The sequence below is a fragment of the Pinus tabuliformis genome, chromosome 4_2, assembly GCF_031772625.1.
Source record: "Pinus tabuliformis cultivar Carrire ecotype Pingquan chromosome 4_2, CPIR1, whole genome shotgun sequence".
NCBI lineage: Eukaryota > Viridiplantae > Streptophyta > Pinopsida > Pinales > Pinaceae > Pinus > Pinus tabuliformis.
In genome coordinates, this window is record NC_142304.1 from 429,192,089 (window position 1) to 429,212,165 (window position 20,077).

General features: G+C 34.1%; 1 protein-coding gene across 1 annotated transcript; it reads right to left on the reverse strand.

Moving 5' to 3' along the window:
• Positions 1–589: 589 nt before the first annotated feature.
• On the reverse strand, positions 590–18,663 carry LOC149169794 (uncharacterized). Its single transcript, XM_089425345.1, has 5 exons — positions 18,551–18,663; positions 18,140–18,377; positions 5,173–5,298; positions 4,963–5,040; positions 590–652 (listed from the first exon to the last, which is right to left on the reverse strand). The coding sequence occupies exons 1-5, from the start codon at positions 18,661–18,663 to the stop codon at positions 590–592; spliced, it is 618 nt and encodes a 205-aa protein (XP_089281471.1).
• Between the last annotated feature and the right edge of the window lie 1,414 nt (positions 18,664–20,077).

Below are 20,077 nucleotides of genomic sequence, written 5' to 3' on the forward strand. Positions count from 1 at the left end.
TATATAATTTTTTTTTCACTGAAAATAAAAAAAAAAGCTAAAGTTTATAATATATATAAAAAAATTTCACTGAAAAATTTGTGCCGAAGTTTCAATGGGCGTAAAGCTTCATACAAGCAAAGCTCCACATTCTAAATAATGCATGCTAGGCCAATGCTCGTTTCATGATGTTGAGAATTGTATAACATGCCGCAACAACGATTTCCAATCAACATCTAAGAAAGACTTGCTCAACTATTCATGTAGCACGCTTCTTCCATGCGAAATAATTAAATAATTTAATACCAGATTTCTCACTTCGAATATATTTTAATGAATTTTGGGCTATTATTTTATTGTAATAATTTAATAGATTAAATGGTTTTCAATAAAATGTTCATGAATTTGGGATATTGTTTTATTGAAATCATTTAATATATTAAATGGTTTGTACCAGCATTTTGTGGATGCAATTTCAAAATATTGATAAGTAATTTCATTGTAAATAAGACAAAATATGTTGACAAAGATTTTTTTCACGAGGAATAACGAGAACATGTCTAACTGCTAAGAATCGGTTTTCCATGAGCAAAAAAACGTTCTCGCTGGCTTAAGAATTATATGCACGTGTGTGTGGAGGAGCAAGTGCAGAGGTATGCGGAGATGCCAAGGTCTGCACAATAAAACATAGCATCACATTCCGCACAATGATAATTATTGTAGAATTCAACCTGATGAAAGAGCTCGATCCATTAATAGCAAGAGTGCCATTATCATGAACACTGCCTGCACGAGCAGCATCGACGTACAGGCAAAAGGTTCTTGGAAAATGGTTGGGGTGTCTAAAAGTAGTAAATATTGCGGAACTTAGGTCAAAATATAGCATTCAACTAAGATATTTAAAGCAAGCCCCTCACCATCAGGAACCTCGATTTCCTCCTAAGCTTGAGATTGACAAAAAAAAAAAAGAGATCGTAAGGGGCCCATAGATTTAGTGGGCAAGATTTCTTCAGTCTAGGAGCAGCCATGGTTTGCTTATCTGTCTCGGTCAACTCTCACCAGATATGAATGATCCCATGGTAGTATTAGACCGGGTAAACAATAACCAAATTCAAATTTCAAATCTATACTTTTAAGCCTTCCAATATTTCAAATTTTAAATTTGAATTAGATTGGATGGATACATGGATGTGTAAATTTCAAATCTATACTTTTAAGCCTTCCAATATTTCAAATTTTAAATTTGAATTAGATTGGATGGATACATGGATGTGTATGGATACATGGATATGTATGGATGGGGAAACTCTTATTTTATAGACCATAGAAAAGTAAATGCTGCCTGACATATAAAGCAGATAGCTTTCACCATTTTAGTGACAGCACGCGAATCCAGATAACAACCTGGAAAGAAAGACGAAAGCTATCTGCCTTGCATGTTAGGCAGCATTTTCTATGTTCTATGCTATGGATAGGTGTCATTGGTAAACGGTGGGAAGCGGAGACACACTGCTGATGGGAAACATAGTGGGTTAACATGACTGCACCCACGGTCCATGGTCGAGATTCTGCGAGAGCAGCTCGCTGGCGATGAGTCGACGTGTAATCCGAAAGGTGAAATGTCATCTCATTAGACTACTCCGCAATCTCTTTCCAAGTTTTAAACTAAAAAGAAGGTATAATACATTGCACTTTGTGCAAGTACACCTTCGAGTCAATAGATTGTTTTCGATCATTTTCTCAAAATTCGTGAAGGCATGAGAGGAAATGGATTCAATGGGTGGCGGATAATAAACCCAACTTATTATTTTTTTTTTTAAAGATAGGTTGCAACCTATTTTTTTTTTTTTTTAATGTATTTTCTAAATTAGAGTCATTTTTCAATGTTACATCATCCCCTACTTATAATAATAAAGACAAGTTATTAATTTTGAGATTGATAAGAATAGGGATATGGCTTATACATCTCGAGGTTGATAAGAATAGGGATAGGGTATTTTGATATCAAGTAAAGTCAAAGTCTTTGTTTTGTAGTGTTAGAGGTTTTTTAATTTTAAATAATTTACAATGGATTAAAGTTTAAGATGGTTAAATTTTAAGATGGTGCCGAGGGAGGAAAGTAATATTTTTTAAGAGACAATAATTTTAATTTCTAAAGATTATAGACTTAATGTATTTTATGAAACTGATTATAGCTATGTGAATGTAGTGATCTTCAATACTATTTGTATTGGAATAGTGGCAATGGGACAAATAACAAAGCAGAAATAATGGCTTTGCATGGATTGCTACTTTTCTATACTTTTATGGACATCAGCCCTATCAATGTTTATGGAGACTCTAATTTTATCATTGAACATGTAAAAGGCAATCATCTTATAAAAAATGATAACTTTTCAGGATGGCTGGACAGGATAGTTGCACTATGGAAGCCTGATATATTCTCTATTTTCCACATAAAGCGCAAACATAATGATCTGGCGGATAAACTCTCAAAGGAAGGAATGCATGATCCATATGGGAAGTGGCACCTCAACATCACTATGGAATCTTGCTCAATTGACATACAGCCTCTCTGCCCGACATTTAAGATCGACAATATTCTAGTATGTTTCAGGCTCAAATTTTTGGATAGATAATAACTCTAACCTATATGTATATACACAGTTTTGAAAAGTCTTTTAATCTTCTATGATGATGAACTATATTCTTCTCAAAATTTTGTATATGTAAAAATGAAAGATGGATAGATGAAAACTCTTTCCAAAGAAGAGAACATATCTTGAACAAAAGCCTGCCATATTTTCTGTATATGCTGATCTCTTTTTTGAACATAATATATATACTCCATATTGCTTTTTCTTCTGAAAAAAAAAATATCTGATGATTCAATAATTGTTGTTAATTAAATGTGTGGTAGTTGCAGTTTGAAGAATTTAATATTACATCTTATTTTTTCAATAAAGTAAGTTGACAATCTCCATAAGAAACTCACTAATACTTATTCAAAAGAAACATCAAAGTATGTAGCTCATTTAAGCTTTTGGATGAAGTATATTAATAGAATATAATAAATGTTTTGCTTGAGTTATAATTTTATTATAGGTTAAAGACAACCAAGGGAATATTTATAAAGTAGCATAGACCTTGTCTTTACCACCAATTAATTTATTAAGGCTTTTGGGTACATGCTTCTCATTTTCGTACGTCCTATTGTCATAAATTATTAGTTCGCGAGTCTGCATTGATTAATGATTAGTACTAGCATTATATTAATGCGGGCCATTCAATACTGGGACTATGATAAGAGTATAGTAATGAGACTATAGCATTAATATAATACTATTAATGCTATAATATATTGAATTAATAATATATTGAATTAATTATCGTAATGCATAATAACTTGCAACTAATATTAATGATTCATTAATTGTTAATTTATTATTAAGCTAATAATTGCATTGTTATTAATATTACTATACTCTATTCATATTAAACAATTATTAATTCACTATACTAACAATGATTTTATCATAAATATGAAAACTCACAAAGAGCTTGGCAATATCATTTACAAACACTAGATTTATACATAGATCAAGTTGGTAAATATACAGAGGAAATTGCTATATACTTCCTATTTAAATTTCACGGACTATTAAATTCCTCGCAGACTAACACCACTACTCGTTGTCATATGGATAGGTGTGATTATTATTCTAACACCTCCCCTTAATCACAATCTATACTTTAACTTTCCCAGTGGTTTAAGTCTCAGCTAGGCTTACAAGGGTGCATAAAAAACTTGATAACGGTCCATGCTTGTTCATTTGCTGGTGCAATTACATCTTCACCTTTTTTGCCATAAGATAATGATGGAGCAGGTTAAGATTCTTGGGACTTATACTTGTCCTTAATGCTTGTCATTTCTTCAAGTTTTATTGCTTCTTCCTCACTGTCACTGTCTCCACACTTAAAAGAAATGTTATATTTACATACAAGATCATAAAAAGAACCATTTCCATCCAGCTCTTTTAAGAGAGCTTTCCTTTCTTCATCTTTCTCTGTTTTCATAGTTGGTTGTTTCTTGTCTTCAACCTCTTTAATCAACTTTGTCGCTGTCCTGCATTTGATTTGTGTATGGAGGTAGACATGTCTTCTCACCAAGCAACAACTCATCAATAAGATGCTTTTCATGCATCAAATTGAACCACTCTTCATGAGATACATAATTCTCATCAAATTTAACTTCATACGTCTTTGCATCACAAGGATTTTCCTCACTATCACATGCTAGGATTTTGCTCACCATCACATGCTACTCTATTGTCAACTACAAACATACTTTAGTCTTGATCCCAGTTATGATGTTTTCAAAACAATCACCATTTTCAATAGCATTTTCATCAACTTGAGTTTTTGCACTCCACTTCATATTGTACTTCATTTCAAGAATATCCCAAAACATTTTTGCATCACATATTTCACCAAATTCATAAAAAATACTAGACAAAATGTTTTCAGTAAGAATTAATATAATAGGAAGAAATTGTACTGCACCTCTACTCTTATCATGAGCATTTATCAAATTTCTTTGAACAAATTTCGTAAATCTGACCAATCAAACAATCCCTCCAATTTAATTGCCGACTTTTACATGACAAATTGGTAAAATGGACATTAATGGCTTCAATATTACATTGGTGTCTCCAAATTCTCCATTGATCTGGTCCAATTTTGCGTTAGGTATAGATTCTTCTGCCACAAACTTTTCATAGTTGTATGCGGCTTCCCTTAGCTATTTCAGTTCTCTCCGAAACTGTTTAATTTTCCTTTGTCATCCCATAACTTCTTTGCATGCTACTAGTCAACTCCTACAACTCAACTCAACTCCTCTGACAACTCCTAGGCTTTGACGCCTCTCACTTCACATCACAACAGGCAGCAACAACCTAGTTCAATTGACAACACCAAAATCACCTCCCATGCAGCGAAAATCTCGGTAACCTCTGGTTGTTCACTAGCCTCAACGAGTCTACGCCGCCTCATCAACAGATTCTGTCAGGAAACGACCCCAATGACCACTTCACGCACATTCACGGACTACCTTCAAACGACACAAATGTGTAGGGAGGTGGTCCCTCTCCCTCAAATCTTGATTTATCGAACATTTCAGGGTCGCTGAAATACCTGATAATTCTCCCACACTTCAATTCTTCCAACGCTCATACAACCCGCAACAGCCATACCAATATGACCCTTCACCAATGCGATCGTACTAATGCCCCCCATAACAGCTTCTAAAGCCACGATTGGCTGCTTCAATTCACAAAAAAAATAACGCATGCCAAACATAGGTCTCCTGCCACCATCGAGTAGCTCTCCCTCGGCTTTATTCCACACTGGATTGTCGTCTTCTCACACACAGGTCAAATGTGCTTCTTCAATCAACGAATAACAAGGGCTCTCCAATCCACGCATCGTGCTCAATGTCGAGGTCGCAAACTCCTCCTCACTGTAACAAAAAAACTCAATCATAGGTGCAAAGAATTCTTGAAACATCTTGCACAAAAATACGTCACCACTTATGTTCACAACAACGCTCTTCACACCAACAGTTCAAAATAAAGACAAACCTCCCATAATTGGATAGTGGTTCTAACTTCTACCCACAAACATCCAAAAACAACACACCGCAGGGACAACCGCACGAGTGCCATCGTGGTTCTTTATTTTCAGTCTCTTGGTGACAGATCAACTCTCAACTCTCTCATATCTGCAGAGTTGACCGTCGGCTTGAACAACTAATCTAGCAGCGTTGCCTTCAAACGTTTCAAATACATAGCAAACTCAAAAATCGAAGAACAACTCTTCAATGGCTCTTCACACACTAAGCCCTAAGCTCTTCACATAATTGAGCCCACAAACTGCTCAAACCCTTGGCTCAAACTCACACAACTGATGTAAAAATACATCGGTAGGGGAGCGTTCCGCCTCAGAGGGAAGCACTGGCGCGAGCAGATGTGGACGAAGCGGAAGCGAGAATGTCCTCTCCTCACAACTCAACTAAGCTCTGTCTCCTCACAACTCACCTGAGTTGTGATACCATATCAGAAATATGAAGACTCATGAATAGCTTATCAATATCATTCACAAACACTGAGATTGTAAATCTACAGAGGTTTCATTGACTGCCTTTTACTTCCTACCTAAATCTGCGGACTATCATTGATTATTAAATTCCCCACATACTAACACCAACTACTCATCGTCATACGAATAAGCGTGATTAATTATTCTAACAAATTTTACACTACGCTAATTGAGAGTGAACGTGGAGAAGTTGATCGTATAGAGAGTGCACACAATTGTGTTTTCTCTATACTCTCACACAAACAGCTTCTTCACGTAAAAAAAAGAACAATTCATGTGCAAATTATACAACACAATCAGCTTCTCCACATGAAAGAAAGAACAATTCATGTGCAAATTATACATAAAACTAAAGAAACAAATTATATATTAAATAAAATTAAAGAAACAAATTATATATTAAATAAAACCTATAGGGAAAATATTTTGGGCGAAAATAAAAAAAGCTAAAGTTTATAATATATAATTTTTTTTTTCACTGAAAAATTTGTGCCGAAGTTTCAATGGGCGTAAAGCTTCATACAAGCAAAGCTCCACATTCTAAATAATGCATGCTAGGCCAATCATGATGTTGAGAATTGTATAACATGCCGCAACAACGATTTCCAATCAACATCTAAGAAAGACTTGCTCAACTATTCATGTAGCACGCTTCTTCCATGCGAAATAATTAAATAATTTAATACCAGATTTCTCACTTCGAATATATTTTAATGAATTTTGGGCTATTATTTTATTGTAATAATTTAATAGATTAAATGGTTTTCAATAAAATGTTCATGAATTTGGGATATTGTTTTATTGAAATCATTTAATATATTAAATGGTTTGTACCAGCATTTTGTGGATGCAATTTCAAGATATTGATAAGTAATTCCATCACTGTAAATAAAACAAAAATACAAAGATGGATGCAATTTCAAAATATTGATAAGTAATTTCATTGTAAATAAGACAAAAAATGTTGACAAAGATTTTTTTCACGAGGAATAACGAGAACATGTCTAACTGCCAAGAATAGGTTTTTCATGAGCAAAAAAACGTTCTCGCTGGCTTAAGAATTATATGCACGTGTGTGTGGAGGAGCCAAGTGCGGAGGTATGCGGAGATGCCAAGGTCTGCACAATAAAACTTAGCAACACATTCCGCACAATGATAATTATTGTAGAATTCAACCTGATGAAAGAGCTCGATCCATTAATAGCGAGAGTGCCATTATCATGAACCCTGCCTGCACGAGCAGCATCGACGGACAGGCAAAAGGTTCTTGGAAAATTGTTGGGGGTGCCTGAAAGTAGTATACATTGCGGAACTTACGCCAAATTGATCAAATAATATATGGTTTTTTAAGTATCATATCACATAGGGCTTTCGCTCCCCCCAGCCGCGATGGAATCCTGCGCCGGTTGGTTGTGGACCCCGCGTATCTGCTGGTTTCGGCCTATGACGGTTATGCCGTCTGCGTTGGTTATCTGTTGGCTTCGGCCTATGTTGGTTATCTGCTGGCTTTGGCCTATGATTTGTAACGGCTATGCCGTAATATTCTGAATTCTGCTGGCTTCGGCCATATGTTGTAAATATCTGCTGGCCTAGGCCATATGTTGATTTTCCCTCTGAATAATATTATGTGGTTTTTAATTGTTTTGCAGAATTTAATCTAAATTGATTAACTAATGTGTAATATTAAATTTTAATTTTAGATTTTTGTGATACATATTAGACCAATTAATGTAGTTCAAATATGGTTCATTTTGAAGATGAACTTTCCAAATATTAATCCAATCTTAAAAATATGATTAATAAAAAAAAATCCTATTATTAATATGTAATTCTTTATATTTATTATATGAGTATTTTGCAGTAAAAGTATTGTTAAATTTTATGTTTAGAATTCTAGAAATTATGTTAAATAACTTTATAAATTTAAGGTGGTAATTATAATATATAAATAATACTTTTCAATGTTGAAATTTTATATTTATAATATATAAATAACGCTTTTTAATGTTGGAATTTTATATTTAGAGTTAAGGATATCATATTAATCAATTATTTGTTTAATTGTTTTAATAAATGATTTTGTATAATTATAATAATAGTTTGAATTTTTTCCTAAACAAATTTTTTTAATATTTTAATGATAAATTATTTTTAAAAGAATATCTTATATTTTATTTTTATTTTTTATTTTGATAATAAAAACAATATAAATAAAGATTGTGGAAACACAAACTTGTAAATTTTTTATTTAATAATAATAATTATATTTTCGTGGTATGGGAGTGTAAACATTTTTTAATATGTTTTATTATTAAACTGGTGACAAAAATTGTAATGTCTTTGTCAGCGCTGGATGGTTTGGCATCTCTACAAATATATCATCCAATGCTTTTGAGCTTCATAATCCAATAACACAACGTTGTAATGGAGGATACTTTACACGTTGTAATTTAACGTTGTAACGTTGTTGAGGAGGGCATAATTTATACGTTGTAATGGATGATGCAAAAAATGCTTTTAGCAAAGGGTGGTAGGATAAAGGGAAAAATGCCATCCTTCCAGATATATGTCAAACTATCCGCATTCCCCATTCCGCACAACGACTCGAATGATTTATTAGATGCAAAACAGTTTAATGCCTTGAGCTTAATTATGTATAGCAAGTACCCGCTTAGGGTATTTATTCTAGTTTATTCTATTAACTAGTTATTCTATTAAGTAGCGTGAGGATGTCAAAGTTTAAGCTTTGCGACGATGAGAACGCAAAGCGGAAGATGGTAATAGTCAAAGTTTAAGCTTTGCCAATGACTGGGGTTACAGAGGACTCCTTCGAAGGAAGACAGATTTTGCATCTTTGTTCAGTTTACCAAAGCGGATATCCTCAACGAGCATAAAGCGTATACCTTATACTCCAACTCAAATCTCCTTATCTTCAATATTCGTAAGGTTGACATTAAAGGACAAAGAATATGGCACAACAATGTGGATCTTCCTTCGTAACAAATTCTCACATTTTGATGCCTCTATGGTGAGTGGAGTTTTGCATTATTAAGGCATATAAGTAATGATGTTTTTAATTGTTAATGTCTCGCATAAATTTGGAAGTTCAGATAATGGTATTGTGCGAGGATGTGAAAGTTGTCCAAAATTAGTTTGTGTGAAGAATTCTAATGAGCGTGATGGTAGTGTGTAGATTTTGTTTTTTTAGAAATGTGTGGAGTTTACTAAAAACCGTTTTTCATAAGAAGAATTATGTACTATAGAGTGTTTTGAATTAATTCAAATTTAGAAATAAGATTTCCAGAAAATTGTAAAATTATATTTGAATTTATAGTAAAATAGAAATATAGAGCATTTTTATGAAACTTTGATTAAAATTATAATAAACCAAGGTAAAATGTTGAGAATCAATGCACGTCAACTCAATAAATTAATAATCTCTAATAAAGGATGCTTTTAAATTTCTACCATTTTCATTTTTATTTATTTACAGAGAAGAAATTGTAATATTTTGAAACATGGAATATATAAAAAAGTCCATAGATTTATGAACTTTTAAATTTTGTTGTTTTTATATAAATTGTATCAATTTGATAAATTCCATCAATTTGATAAATGGAAAATATTCATGCTTCTCTTGGCCAAGATCTACACATTGTTTTTTTTCTTTTTATGAATGTTTTTTTTTATATCATTGAGGGTTGAATATATGACAAAGTTAGTGAATTTATTGAGGGTTGAATATATGACAAAGTTAGTGAATTTATCACACTTTAGGAAGAATATAAATTTTTAAGAATGTTTAAATAAATTTTATATATTTTTTATTTTTTCAAAAAAGAAATATAGATTTTAAAGATGTTTTAATGAGGGAGCATTATATCAAAATATATGTACAAGGAATTGAAGAGTGTGAAAGTCCAAAGGTTCGTGTACGGGTTCGTGTAAAGATTCGTATATTGATCATAGAGAAGAGACTCAACGAGAGCAAGCTTCGCGTCTGAAGCCCTTGCAGAAAATTGGTATCAAAGTGAGTAACATTTGGTTCATTACGGTTAGTACTCAAAATCTATAAGTCTCTAAAATGGATAATTCTAGAAGATCAATCTCTTTCAGAGAGCTTGAAGCTGAAGAACAAGCTGAAGAAAACCCATTAAGAGAGATGTTTTCTTCATCATCTAAAACGGTTATAAATTCTGCAGAACTTGAATATTTTGAAAGTCAGCCTGCACCTAAGTGGTGTCTGCCCAATATCTCCTTGTCAGAAGTGTATGTTGACTTATCTATGTTTCATCTTAAAGTTGTAACTAGAATATCTATCGAAGAAAGTATTAGTCAAATACAAGAGAACTCAGATTTTGTACAAACACTTTCTCTTCTTGACACTAAGAAACTTCAGGCTGAAGCCAAAAGACTGGGAACCAAATATTTGCATCTAGGGTGCATAAGGGTAGGGATCAATCCCTTAGTCCATAGAGGACTGAATACTTTTGTTCTTGTCATAGTCAGAGATCTGACACATAACAAGTATTCAGATTCATTGATAGGAGGAATGGTTGCTCCATTATCAAATGGACCAGTATACTTTGATTGCTATCCCAAATTTTCTATATATACATTTGATGAGCACATCAAGGATATTTTACAACTATAGATTCAAACAACAGGGTTTGATATGAAGAAAAAGAGAAATAATATTGCCATTCAAACTCATGGTTGTTTTAGACACACAAATACACTCTATCCTACAGTTCTCCATGCTCCCAACAAAGAATCCAAATCTAGTGTGGTTGTTCTAACAGATATATAGAATCAAAAGATAGAACATCAGATTATTAAACGGGAGGACCTAAGTTTCCCAGAACATTGGGTTGTTGATAACCTAAAACCTCCAACATTGCAAAAGATTACTGCTGCTGATATACAAGAAGGACTATCATCTGCTGTAGTATCCATTCTTAGAAGATCTACAATAGATCACAAAAGAATTGATTTAGCTTGTAAAGCATCATCCATGTATATTGATCCACAAGTAGTAGATACTGCCAGTTCTTTTACACCATCTGTAAATTGCCCTCATATAGATCTATTGGAATATGCCCATATTGTAAATTTTTCATCCCTGCAAGTCATTTGCCCAAGCTGTAATCAAGAGATAAATCTCAGTAGCCTTGCTGATTCTGTCATACATTAGAACCACCATCCAAGGATAGGAGTATCTTCTCCTACAACTTCTGTCACTCCATGTCCAAATCCTAAGTGTTCTGAAATACGTTTCCCTCATGATACTGATCATGTATTAATGATTCATGAGCTTCCATCTTTGCAAGATGAAGACGCCCGCCTCAAAGAGATGTTTAGCAAAATGCGTCCTACTGGTATGCCTCGCTATGGTCTAGGATATCTGAAACAACTTGATTAAATAATCCCTCAATCCAGATTTGACAACTTTGTGCCTTCTAATTGTAAAAAGTCGTCAAAACCAGAAATGCACAAGTTCTTTTTGGTTATGGAAGGATGTAGGAAGCATACAATTGATCATCAATGGATGAAAAATATGCTTAATTGGGATTTATACACTCATCGTGAGGCTGAAAGTTTTGACCTTACCACTCCATACCCAGAAAAAATCAGATTATCCCATGAATGGAAAACATACATGCAGAAGAACAATGTCTTGTTATCTTTTCATGAATGGAAGAGGAAGCAAGAAAATACAGATGTACAAATGGAAGATGTTGAATCATCCTGAGTAAAACATTCTTGGACTACCATAGATGATAGTCAAATTGAAACTCCTACCACCTTCCCTCCTTACAAAGGCATTGTATTAAGAGAAGCACAGAACAGTGCTAAAGCCATTCCACTGGTCATAAAAGATGACAGTGCCCTCGACATTGATGGTAGGATACAGAAAGCTAGTGAATATATAAACTGGACAAATACAACAGTTAAAGGGCTAGAAATGAATTGTGCAAAGTCTATTGAAGTTAAAAAAGATTTTGATAGTATAAAAGTCTCTGTAAATAGTATTAACAGAACTCTGAATGATGTGAACTATTCCACTACTGTATTGAAAGGTTTTGTTAAGGAATCCTTAACAAGGATAGAAGATGTTGAAAGGAGAGTAGATATGGGAAAACAATCTACTCAGGAATCTATTAAAGAACTATCTGAAAAATTTGATAAACTTCATAAAGCCCCCAAAAATAAACCGATTCATGTTTTTTCTCTATTCAAGAGATATGTAAATATTCAGCATCCTGTTAAGCATGTTGATAGATTTCCTTCTCTCTTCCCTAAAGAAATGGCCGAAGAAAAATTTGAGCCAATGACTATCTCCTCACTGTTTAAGGAAGTAGGGAAACCTGAAATCTCAGAACCACATATGTTCCCCATCTATGAGCCTCTCCAAAGTCAATCTACCAGGGATCCAACACCTAATCTCAATGGAAAAGGGAAACTTCTAGAAACACATAACTTCCATCCTAAATCACACAAAGAATGGAATATTGACAATCTGAGTGTTGCTCAGATTCGACAAATGATAGATCTTATGTTTATAGAATACAAGATCATGTGACTGAGGGGAAAAAATGAAATAGAAGCTTGTAAATCTATTGTTCAGTGCTTTACTGGAACTATTGAGATGGTGGGAAACAGAGTCATCACCAGCAATAGTGGACAAAATGGAAAATGAAATCTTGAAAGATGGAGTGGGAGATATCATTCATAATGTTGATGGAGATCCACAAAGCAATATGATTGGGGCACTAACTTCATTCATTTTATAACATTGGTGTGGAGGAGAACTTGAACTTGCCAATAAGCATGAGATAATTCTCATGAATATTAATGTAATAAAATGTCTCATTATGAAGATTTTCATAGAGACTCGATTCAGAGAATATATGAGGTTAAAGATAACAAAAATATCTTGTGGAAACAAATCTACTTAGTAGCCTTGCCTTCAAAATTTGTAGATTATCTAAGACAACAAGATGCTTTTTAGTTGCCTTTTGAATCCTTTACTTGGGGAGAAATATACAACATCATAACAAAAGTTTTGGTAAGTTTATAAACTATTATGAAAGTTAATAAATCTCTACAGAAGATGTCAAGATTACCTGACAACAAATCTATCTGTAACAAGTATTGTCTTGCTATAGATGACCCCATAGTAAAAAGAAGAAAAGCTAAAAAGAGGGCCAAGAAAGAAAAAAAGACAAGAATACAGAAAATATCCACAGAGGAAAAGAAAAGGGACCAAGAAATGATACTATAGATATGTGCCAAAAACACATTACTATGAACCCAAGGATATTCATTTGCAGATACATAAGAAAGATTAGTGGAATAAATTGATTTTTTGGCTCTATGGCCAAACTCGACATACCTCCAGTCACTGTCCTTTATCAGAAGAATCGAAGAGAAATAAAGGAAAGAAATCCTTTGAAGCTACAAAGAAGAAAATTAAAGTAAAAACAAAAGTCATGGTTCCAACCCTATGTTATAAATGTGGTTCTAAGAATCACAAATCTGATAATTGTCCAAACATATCATTTAGAGAACAGATACAACAACAACAACTCTCTTCAACATCTGAATCCTCTGAAAGTTCTTCTTCAAAATGCTCTGATGAAGAATTAAACATGCACATGAATGAATGTGACTGCACTGATTTAGACAATTGTCAATGTGAATCAAGCATTGAATCAGAAATCTCATCTGATGAAGACCATGTTTCTCAGCCAATGGAGAAGGTTCTCGTGGCACAAACCATGGACGATGCAGAAACAAAGCTACTTGCCTAGATCAAAACATTGTAAGAAGGAGAAATGAAGGAAAAGTTACTAAAAACTTTTCTAAGCACAATGCACAAAAATCAGGGGAACTATAGCAAGACTGCCTCTAAAACTGAACCAAAGGAATTATTCATTGATGCCTCATTTGGAAGAAATACAATATCTTTCGAAAGAAGCCAACAGAAATCTAAGACCAGAGCCCTCACATTAGGAGAAGTCAACCAAGAGATTCATCATCTCAAAAAAGAGATTGTCTCTCTAAAAGCACAGGTCTATGAGTTAGAAAAAGGGAAGAAAATTGAGGATGCATATGATGTATACTACACTAACCCAAACATTGAAATATTTGAAGGAAGAAAAGATGAAACTATAGGATTCACCGACATGAGAGTAATGTCTATCAAGTATCAGCAACATCATGTTATGCTAGATATCTGTATAAATGGTGAAATGTTTTCCCTAAGAACACTTATTGACTCCAGGGCAGATGTGAATACTCTGAATTCAAAAATAGTGCCTGCAAAGTATTGGATAAAATCCTTTAGACAAGTGATTGAGTTAGGAAACAAAGATCTACTATATGAAGTCCCTTGGACCTCTATTTGCTTTAAAGAGCATTGTATCAAATTAAAATTTGTTGCTGCAGACATTCCAGTTGACTGTATTTTGGGGAATGTATTTTTAGCAGCTGTGGAGCCACATGGATCAGCAATATTGAAAAATGGCAAGACTGGTTATTTTATATATGTACCAAGATCAAATGGAAAATTACAAACGATCAAGTTACCTTTTGTCTCTACTCCCAGAGCCTCTACTATGGTACAAGCAATGTAGCAGATCGAAAAGACAAAAAATAAAATTGAAGAGCTCAAGGAGCTAAAAACCACCATAAAGATAGGAGACTATTTTCAGACTCCTCTAATTAAAAAAAGGGTCTCAACTCTGAGATCACAGATAGAAAAAAATGTTGTGTTGAAGAACCAAATGCGTTTTGGCATAGAAAACAACACTGTGTAAAATTTCCCTACAAAGATAAGTATGAAGGGAAACCTTGCAAGAGCAGAGAAATCCCTATGAACAAAGAATATAGAGATCTCTATCAAAAAGAGATACAAATCCTCTTGGAAAGAAGATTGACTAGAGAATCCAATAGTCCTTGGAACTGTTATGGTTTTTATGTTAATAAACATTCAAAACAGTTAAAAGGTACCCCAAGACTGGTCATAAACTATAAAACTCTGAATATTTTCTTATCAAATGATACTTACCCCATTCCTCACAAAGGAAATCTTTTCGCAAGAATATTAGCGACTAAAGTATTTTCTAAATTTGATAGGAAATCAGGATATTGGCAGGTGGAAATTAATGAAGATGATATGTTTAAGACTACTTTCAGTGTCCCAACAGGACACTATGAATGGAACATCATGCCTTTCGGACTAAAGCATGCCCCCTCCAAATTCCAAAAGGTTATGGATAATATTTTTAGGCCATATTTTGATTGGTTACTAGTATACATTGATGATATACTTATATTTTCTAAAAACGTCCATGATCACTTTAAACATATCCATAAATTTATACAACTTGTCAAAACCAATGGATTGGTTCTTAGCAAGAAAAAGATTGGATTATTTCAGACAAGTATCAAGTTTCTTGGCCATACAATAAAAAATGGGCAGATCACTCTGCAAAATACATGCTCTGGAATTTGCTAATAAATTTCTAGATATTATCACTGACAAAACTCAATTACAGAGATTACTGGGATGTTTAAACTATGCAAGCAGCTTTTACAAAGATTGCACCAAAGATAGATTATTACTCAACAAAAGACTGCAAAAACATCCAAAATCTTGGTCTCAGGCCCACACTGAAGTTGTCAGAATAATTTAAATGAAGGTAAAAACTCTTCCTATTCTTCATATCGTTGATGAGGATTCTTTCAAAATTGTTGAAACAGATCCCAGCAATGAAGGGTGGGCAGGAATTTTGAAGCAAATGAAAGAAGGAAAAGAACAAATAGTTCAGTTTGTCTCGGGGAATTGGAGCCCACCTGAGAAAAACTATTCTACTATAGAAAAAGAGGTCAAAGTAGCATGGAACTGCATTGATAAATTTGATATCCACCTGATACACAAAAAGTTTCTCTTAAGAACAGATGCCTTTGCATTAAAGAAAGTCCTTAGTAAAGCTATAAAGAAAGCAGGAGAAGCTAAGTTCGTAAGGTGGTAGGCTCTATTTTCAAAATTTGACTTTGAAGTCGAACACATCAAAGGCGAAAAGAATTGTCTGCCTAATGTTTTAAGTAGGGAATATTTAAATCAGAAAGACACTGCCATGGTGATAGTAATAGAATGGGACCCTTCCCAACATACAGAGACTTTGAGAAGTATTTCTAAAGCAAAGAACTAGGAAGAATATTGTTCCAAATGGAAACCAACATGCCAGCTAAGAAACACAAAAATGCTCGATGCAAATTTGCAACCTCATTCAGATATTTAGCATTTAGTACATGAAAGGAAAGTCTACCCCAAAGGTAGCAAATGGATATACGACATGGTGTATTAGAGGAGTATGATGGCCGCACATTTGGCTGAAGAATAATTAAGTGAAAATTTTAGAGATATCGCTGTGATCTGGAGAGAAGGAAGCAATTAGAGGAGAATCTTCCAAAAATGTGGCCAGAAATGTGGCCACAGGGTAATCCAAGAATTATCTCCCTGATACTATTTACAACTTTTTAGACTACAAAAAGTTGTGGTGAGACATCATGATTGTAGATGGAAAAAATGAAACTAACTACACGAGTGAAATTTGGGGCCACAGGGACCACACAAAGAGAACGACAAGGGGAATGGCTTCAACAATGGTGGAACGATTTCAACCTCAACAAGACTGCTATGGATCCTCTTTTCTTCCAACATGACTTTTGATATGAATGTGACACTTGTGGATTTTTAACTGAATGCTAGCATTCTCCATGTAAAACTGTTGGAGATATCAATAATTATCAAGATAGTCAAATTCTTGGTTATTTTATGAAATGAAACCATGAATGGCTAGTCATGACTAAGATTAAACACCAAATCGTCTTAAGAATGCCTATGATTGTACAAATAATTTATACAAAGGCTTTGGATTCTTGTAGATATTCTCAGATAAGATTTCCAGGGGCCACACCCCTGGGGGACTAATAATTCTTGTGGGCTTGTCCTTAAAGCTTCCATAGTGTAATAATGATGTCTAGTCACAAGAATGAATGTGACTAGTTTTCTCGTGGGTTTTTTTTTAAATATCCACTATGTAAAAGTTATTTACAGTACAATGTTTTTTGTGGGATTTGTTCAAATCTTCCATAGTGTAACTTAGTACGAAGATTCTTCAGTCACGAGGCTCAGAGAACTTTTCTGACTTTTGGTGAGCTTTGAGCCACATCTCTTCGACTGACGAAAGATAGTAATGGATCTGTCTCTTTGACTGTCAGATGTTTGTCCCCTCATTTTCCTATATAAGGAAGGAGTAAGGCTCATTCTGGGCATTCGGAGTGAGAGTGTGATTTTGGTTATGTTTTTGAGTTTTTGAGTCTGAGGAGGAAGTTCTTACTTCCATCTCTTTAGAGTCAGATCTGAGAAGCTTGTGCATCAGAGTGGGAGCTCTCGTGAGAACCTAAAGTGACGAAATTCTTAGGTTTTTGAAGTCTGTATCTTTTCAGAAGAATTCAAGTTCTGAGATAGAGTCTGTGAAAGGCCAGGAAGCCTTTAGATAGCTTCTTGTTTGACAAGTCGCAACATCTAATAAATGCCTAAATAGTATATCTTTGGAAAGGAGCTTAAGAAATTCTCTCTGAATTTGTAAAAAAACTTCTGCATAAATATATGACTATCCATTTTCTGAGCATGATACATTCCGCTTCAGTACAATTTTTTTTCATGTGTTAAAACTGTCTATTGAGGTAGTACCTGTGAGACGAGGTTCGCTTGAGGTTCATCGATGTATGAGGAACACCAATAAGTTAAAGGCAAAAGGCCATGTGAAAAACACTGGAGTGTGAAAGTCCAAATGTTCGTATATGGGTTCCTCTAAAAGTTCGTGTATATATATATATATTTGCTTGTAATATTGCTAAATACTTATTAATAACCCTAATTGTAAGTAAGTTGAAAATGGAAGCCGTTGTATAAAAATATAAGCTATACCGCATGGCTGAGTAGAGTGAGAATCCAGGCTGTCATGGCAGCTGATGCAGCAGCGGCCAAACTCTGCTCTGACCATAACCTCATATGATGCATCCCCGAAATGCAAGAGGCCGCTCCCACCACGCTTGCTACCAGCGCAAAGATGACGAGGAAGCCCGTAGCAGCGTTTCCCATTGGAAAATACACCGCCCACACGGGGTTGGGTAACGGAATTCCAACGCCTACGTGACCACCATTACATTATTCTCATTTGTTTTAGCGGTTAGCTTTCGTTGTATTAATAGAAACCAGATGCATTTTACAATCGAGAAATGCGACATAAACTATTTTACAATTTACACAACGTAATCTATTCTACAATTTACAGAAAATGTGATGCGATGAATATGCATTCCGGTAGTAATGTCATTTTCAATTGCTTCGTTAATGGCCCATCCCGCGGTTCCACAAACGATTGCATACATACAGAAATTCAATACCAACAGAAGCCCTGCAATTGGGTTGGCTCCTTCTACCTTACCCATAATTAATTGATTAACCCACAAACACAGAGAGATATAGATGTGAAAACTAACTTCAACTCAACTCGTAGTCTACGAAGAGAATGAATGGAAGACAAACCCGTTCAAATTGTAATGAAAATTGAAGGGGAAACTGCACTACTTAAAGAGGCCATGCAAGCAGGGAAAGGGAATGGAATATCTGACCATTCAAGAAAACGAATGAGCAGACGTGGCGTCGACGTAAGGATAAATGGACGCTTTTGCTTTCTTTTTGGATTCAGATATTTCATATAAAACGTCATCATGTGATATTCTTAAATGTGGGGCAAAGGAAAATGACATTGGAGGGCCATCCAACCTCAACACAATTTCACAGAGCTGGTGTCACATCCGCTAAACTAAATTATCACCCCATGTTCGAATTTTCGAACTTTCTACACTGCAGGTTTCGAAAAGTACTAAATATAGTATATCATCTCTTGAAAATTATAATATTTAAAAGTTTGGAATAAAGTAGAACCATCATAATAGGTGTTCTTAAAATTCAGATGACAGGACGTAGGCGGTCCTTTGAAAAACTGTTGAAAATTCGATTGTTTACTTTATTTCATATTATATTGTATTACGCCGAAATTTTAACTTAAAAACTAAGCTCATTCTTATTCATCATATTCGAGAATATTTAAGAAACCTGCAATTGAGATGAAGATGATACTTGTTGAATACCGATTGAAGAAACCTGCAATTGAGATGAAGATGATACTTGTTGAATACCGATTGAAGAAACCTGCAATTGAGATAAAGACAAGACGATACTCTGACTCATCCCAAACTCTGACCACCGCACGTCGGAAATGAAATGTGGGCCGGGCGTGCGAAAGTTGTGATTCACATGCTAACAAACGAAAATGAAAGGTATAACGTTATAAACTTCTGTAACTGCCCTTCGCTGCGGGATTCCATTTGAGGAATTAAACCTTTTGTGGAATCCAAAGGATTTGTATTTAAAAGGAACAGGATTTTCCAAGACTATAATGTCAGTACAAGGAAGTTTAAATGTACCATAAATAGCCATGAGTTTAAAATGGATTTAAATTTATTGATATCCATGAGTTCCTTTATTTTTCAAAGAGAACGTGTAATATAGCTGAATGAAATTTCCTGGATATGTTTATTTTATATTAGAGATGAAGTAGTTATGAGATATCTTTATTTTATAGAGAAAATAGTTTCTATAAAATAGTTTGTAATAAGAAATATTGTGATTTTTGTTGTTATGTTTATTTTATATTAGAGATAATTTACTGAATATGTTTATTTTATATTAGAGATGAAGTAGCTATGAGATACCTTTATTTTATAGAGAAAATAGTTTCTATAAAATAGTTTGTAATAAGAAATATTGTGATTTTTTTTTGTTGTTGTTTAAGATATA

What these genes read in the sequence shown, in the direction of transcription:
- LOC149169794 (XM_089425345.1), bottom strand. Translation starts at nt 18,663, where the DNA reads ATGGGTAAGGTAGAAGGAGCCAACCCAATTGCAGGGCTTCTGTTGGTA. An exon ending in GCCATTAACGAAGCAATTGA is followed by an intron (nt 18,378 to 18,550) that starts AAATGACATTAC and finishes ATGAGAATAATG; the next exon opens with TAATGGTGGTCACGTAGGCG. An exon ending in AAGTGTGGGAGAATTATCAG is followed by an intron (nt 5,041 to 5,172) that starts GTATTTCAGCGA and finishes GTTTCCTGACAG; the next exon opens with AATCTGTTGATGAGGCGGCG.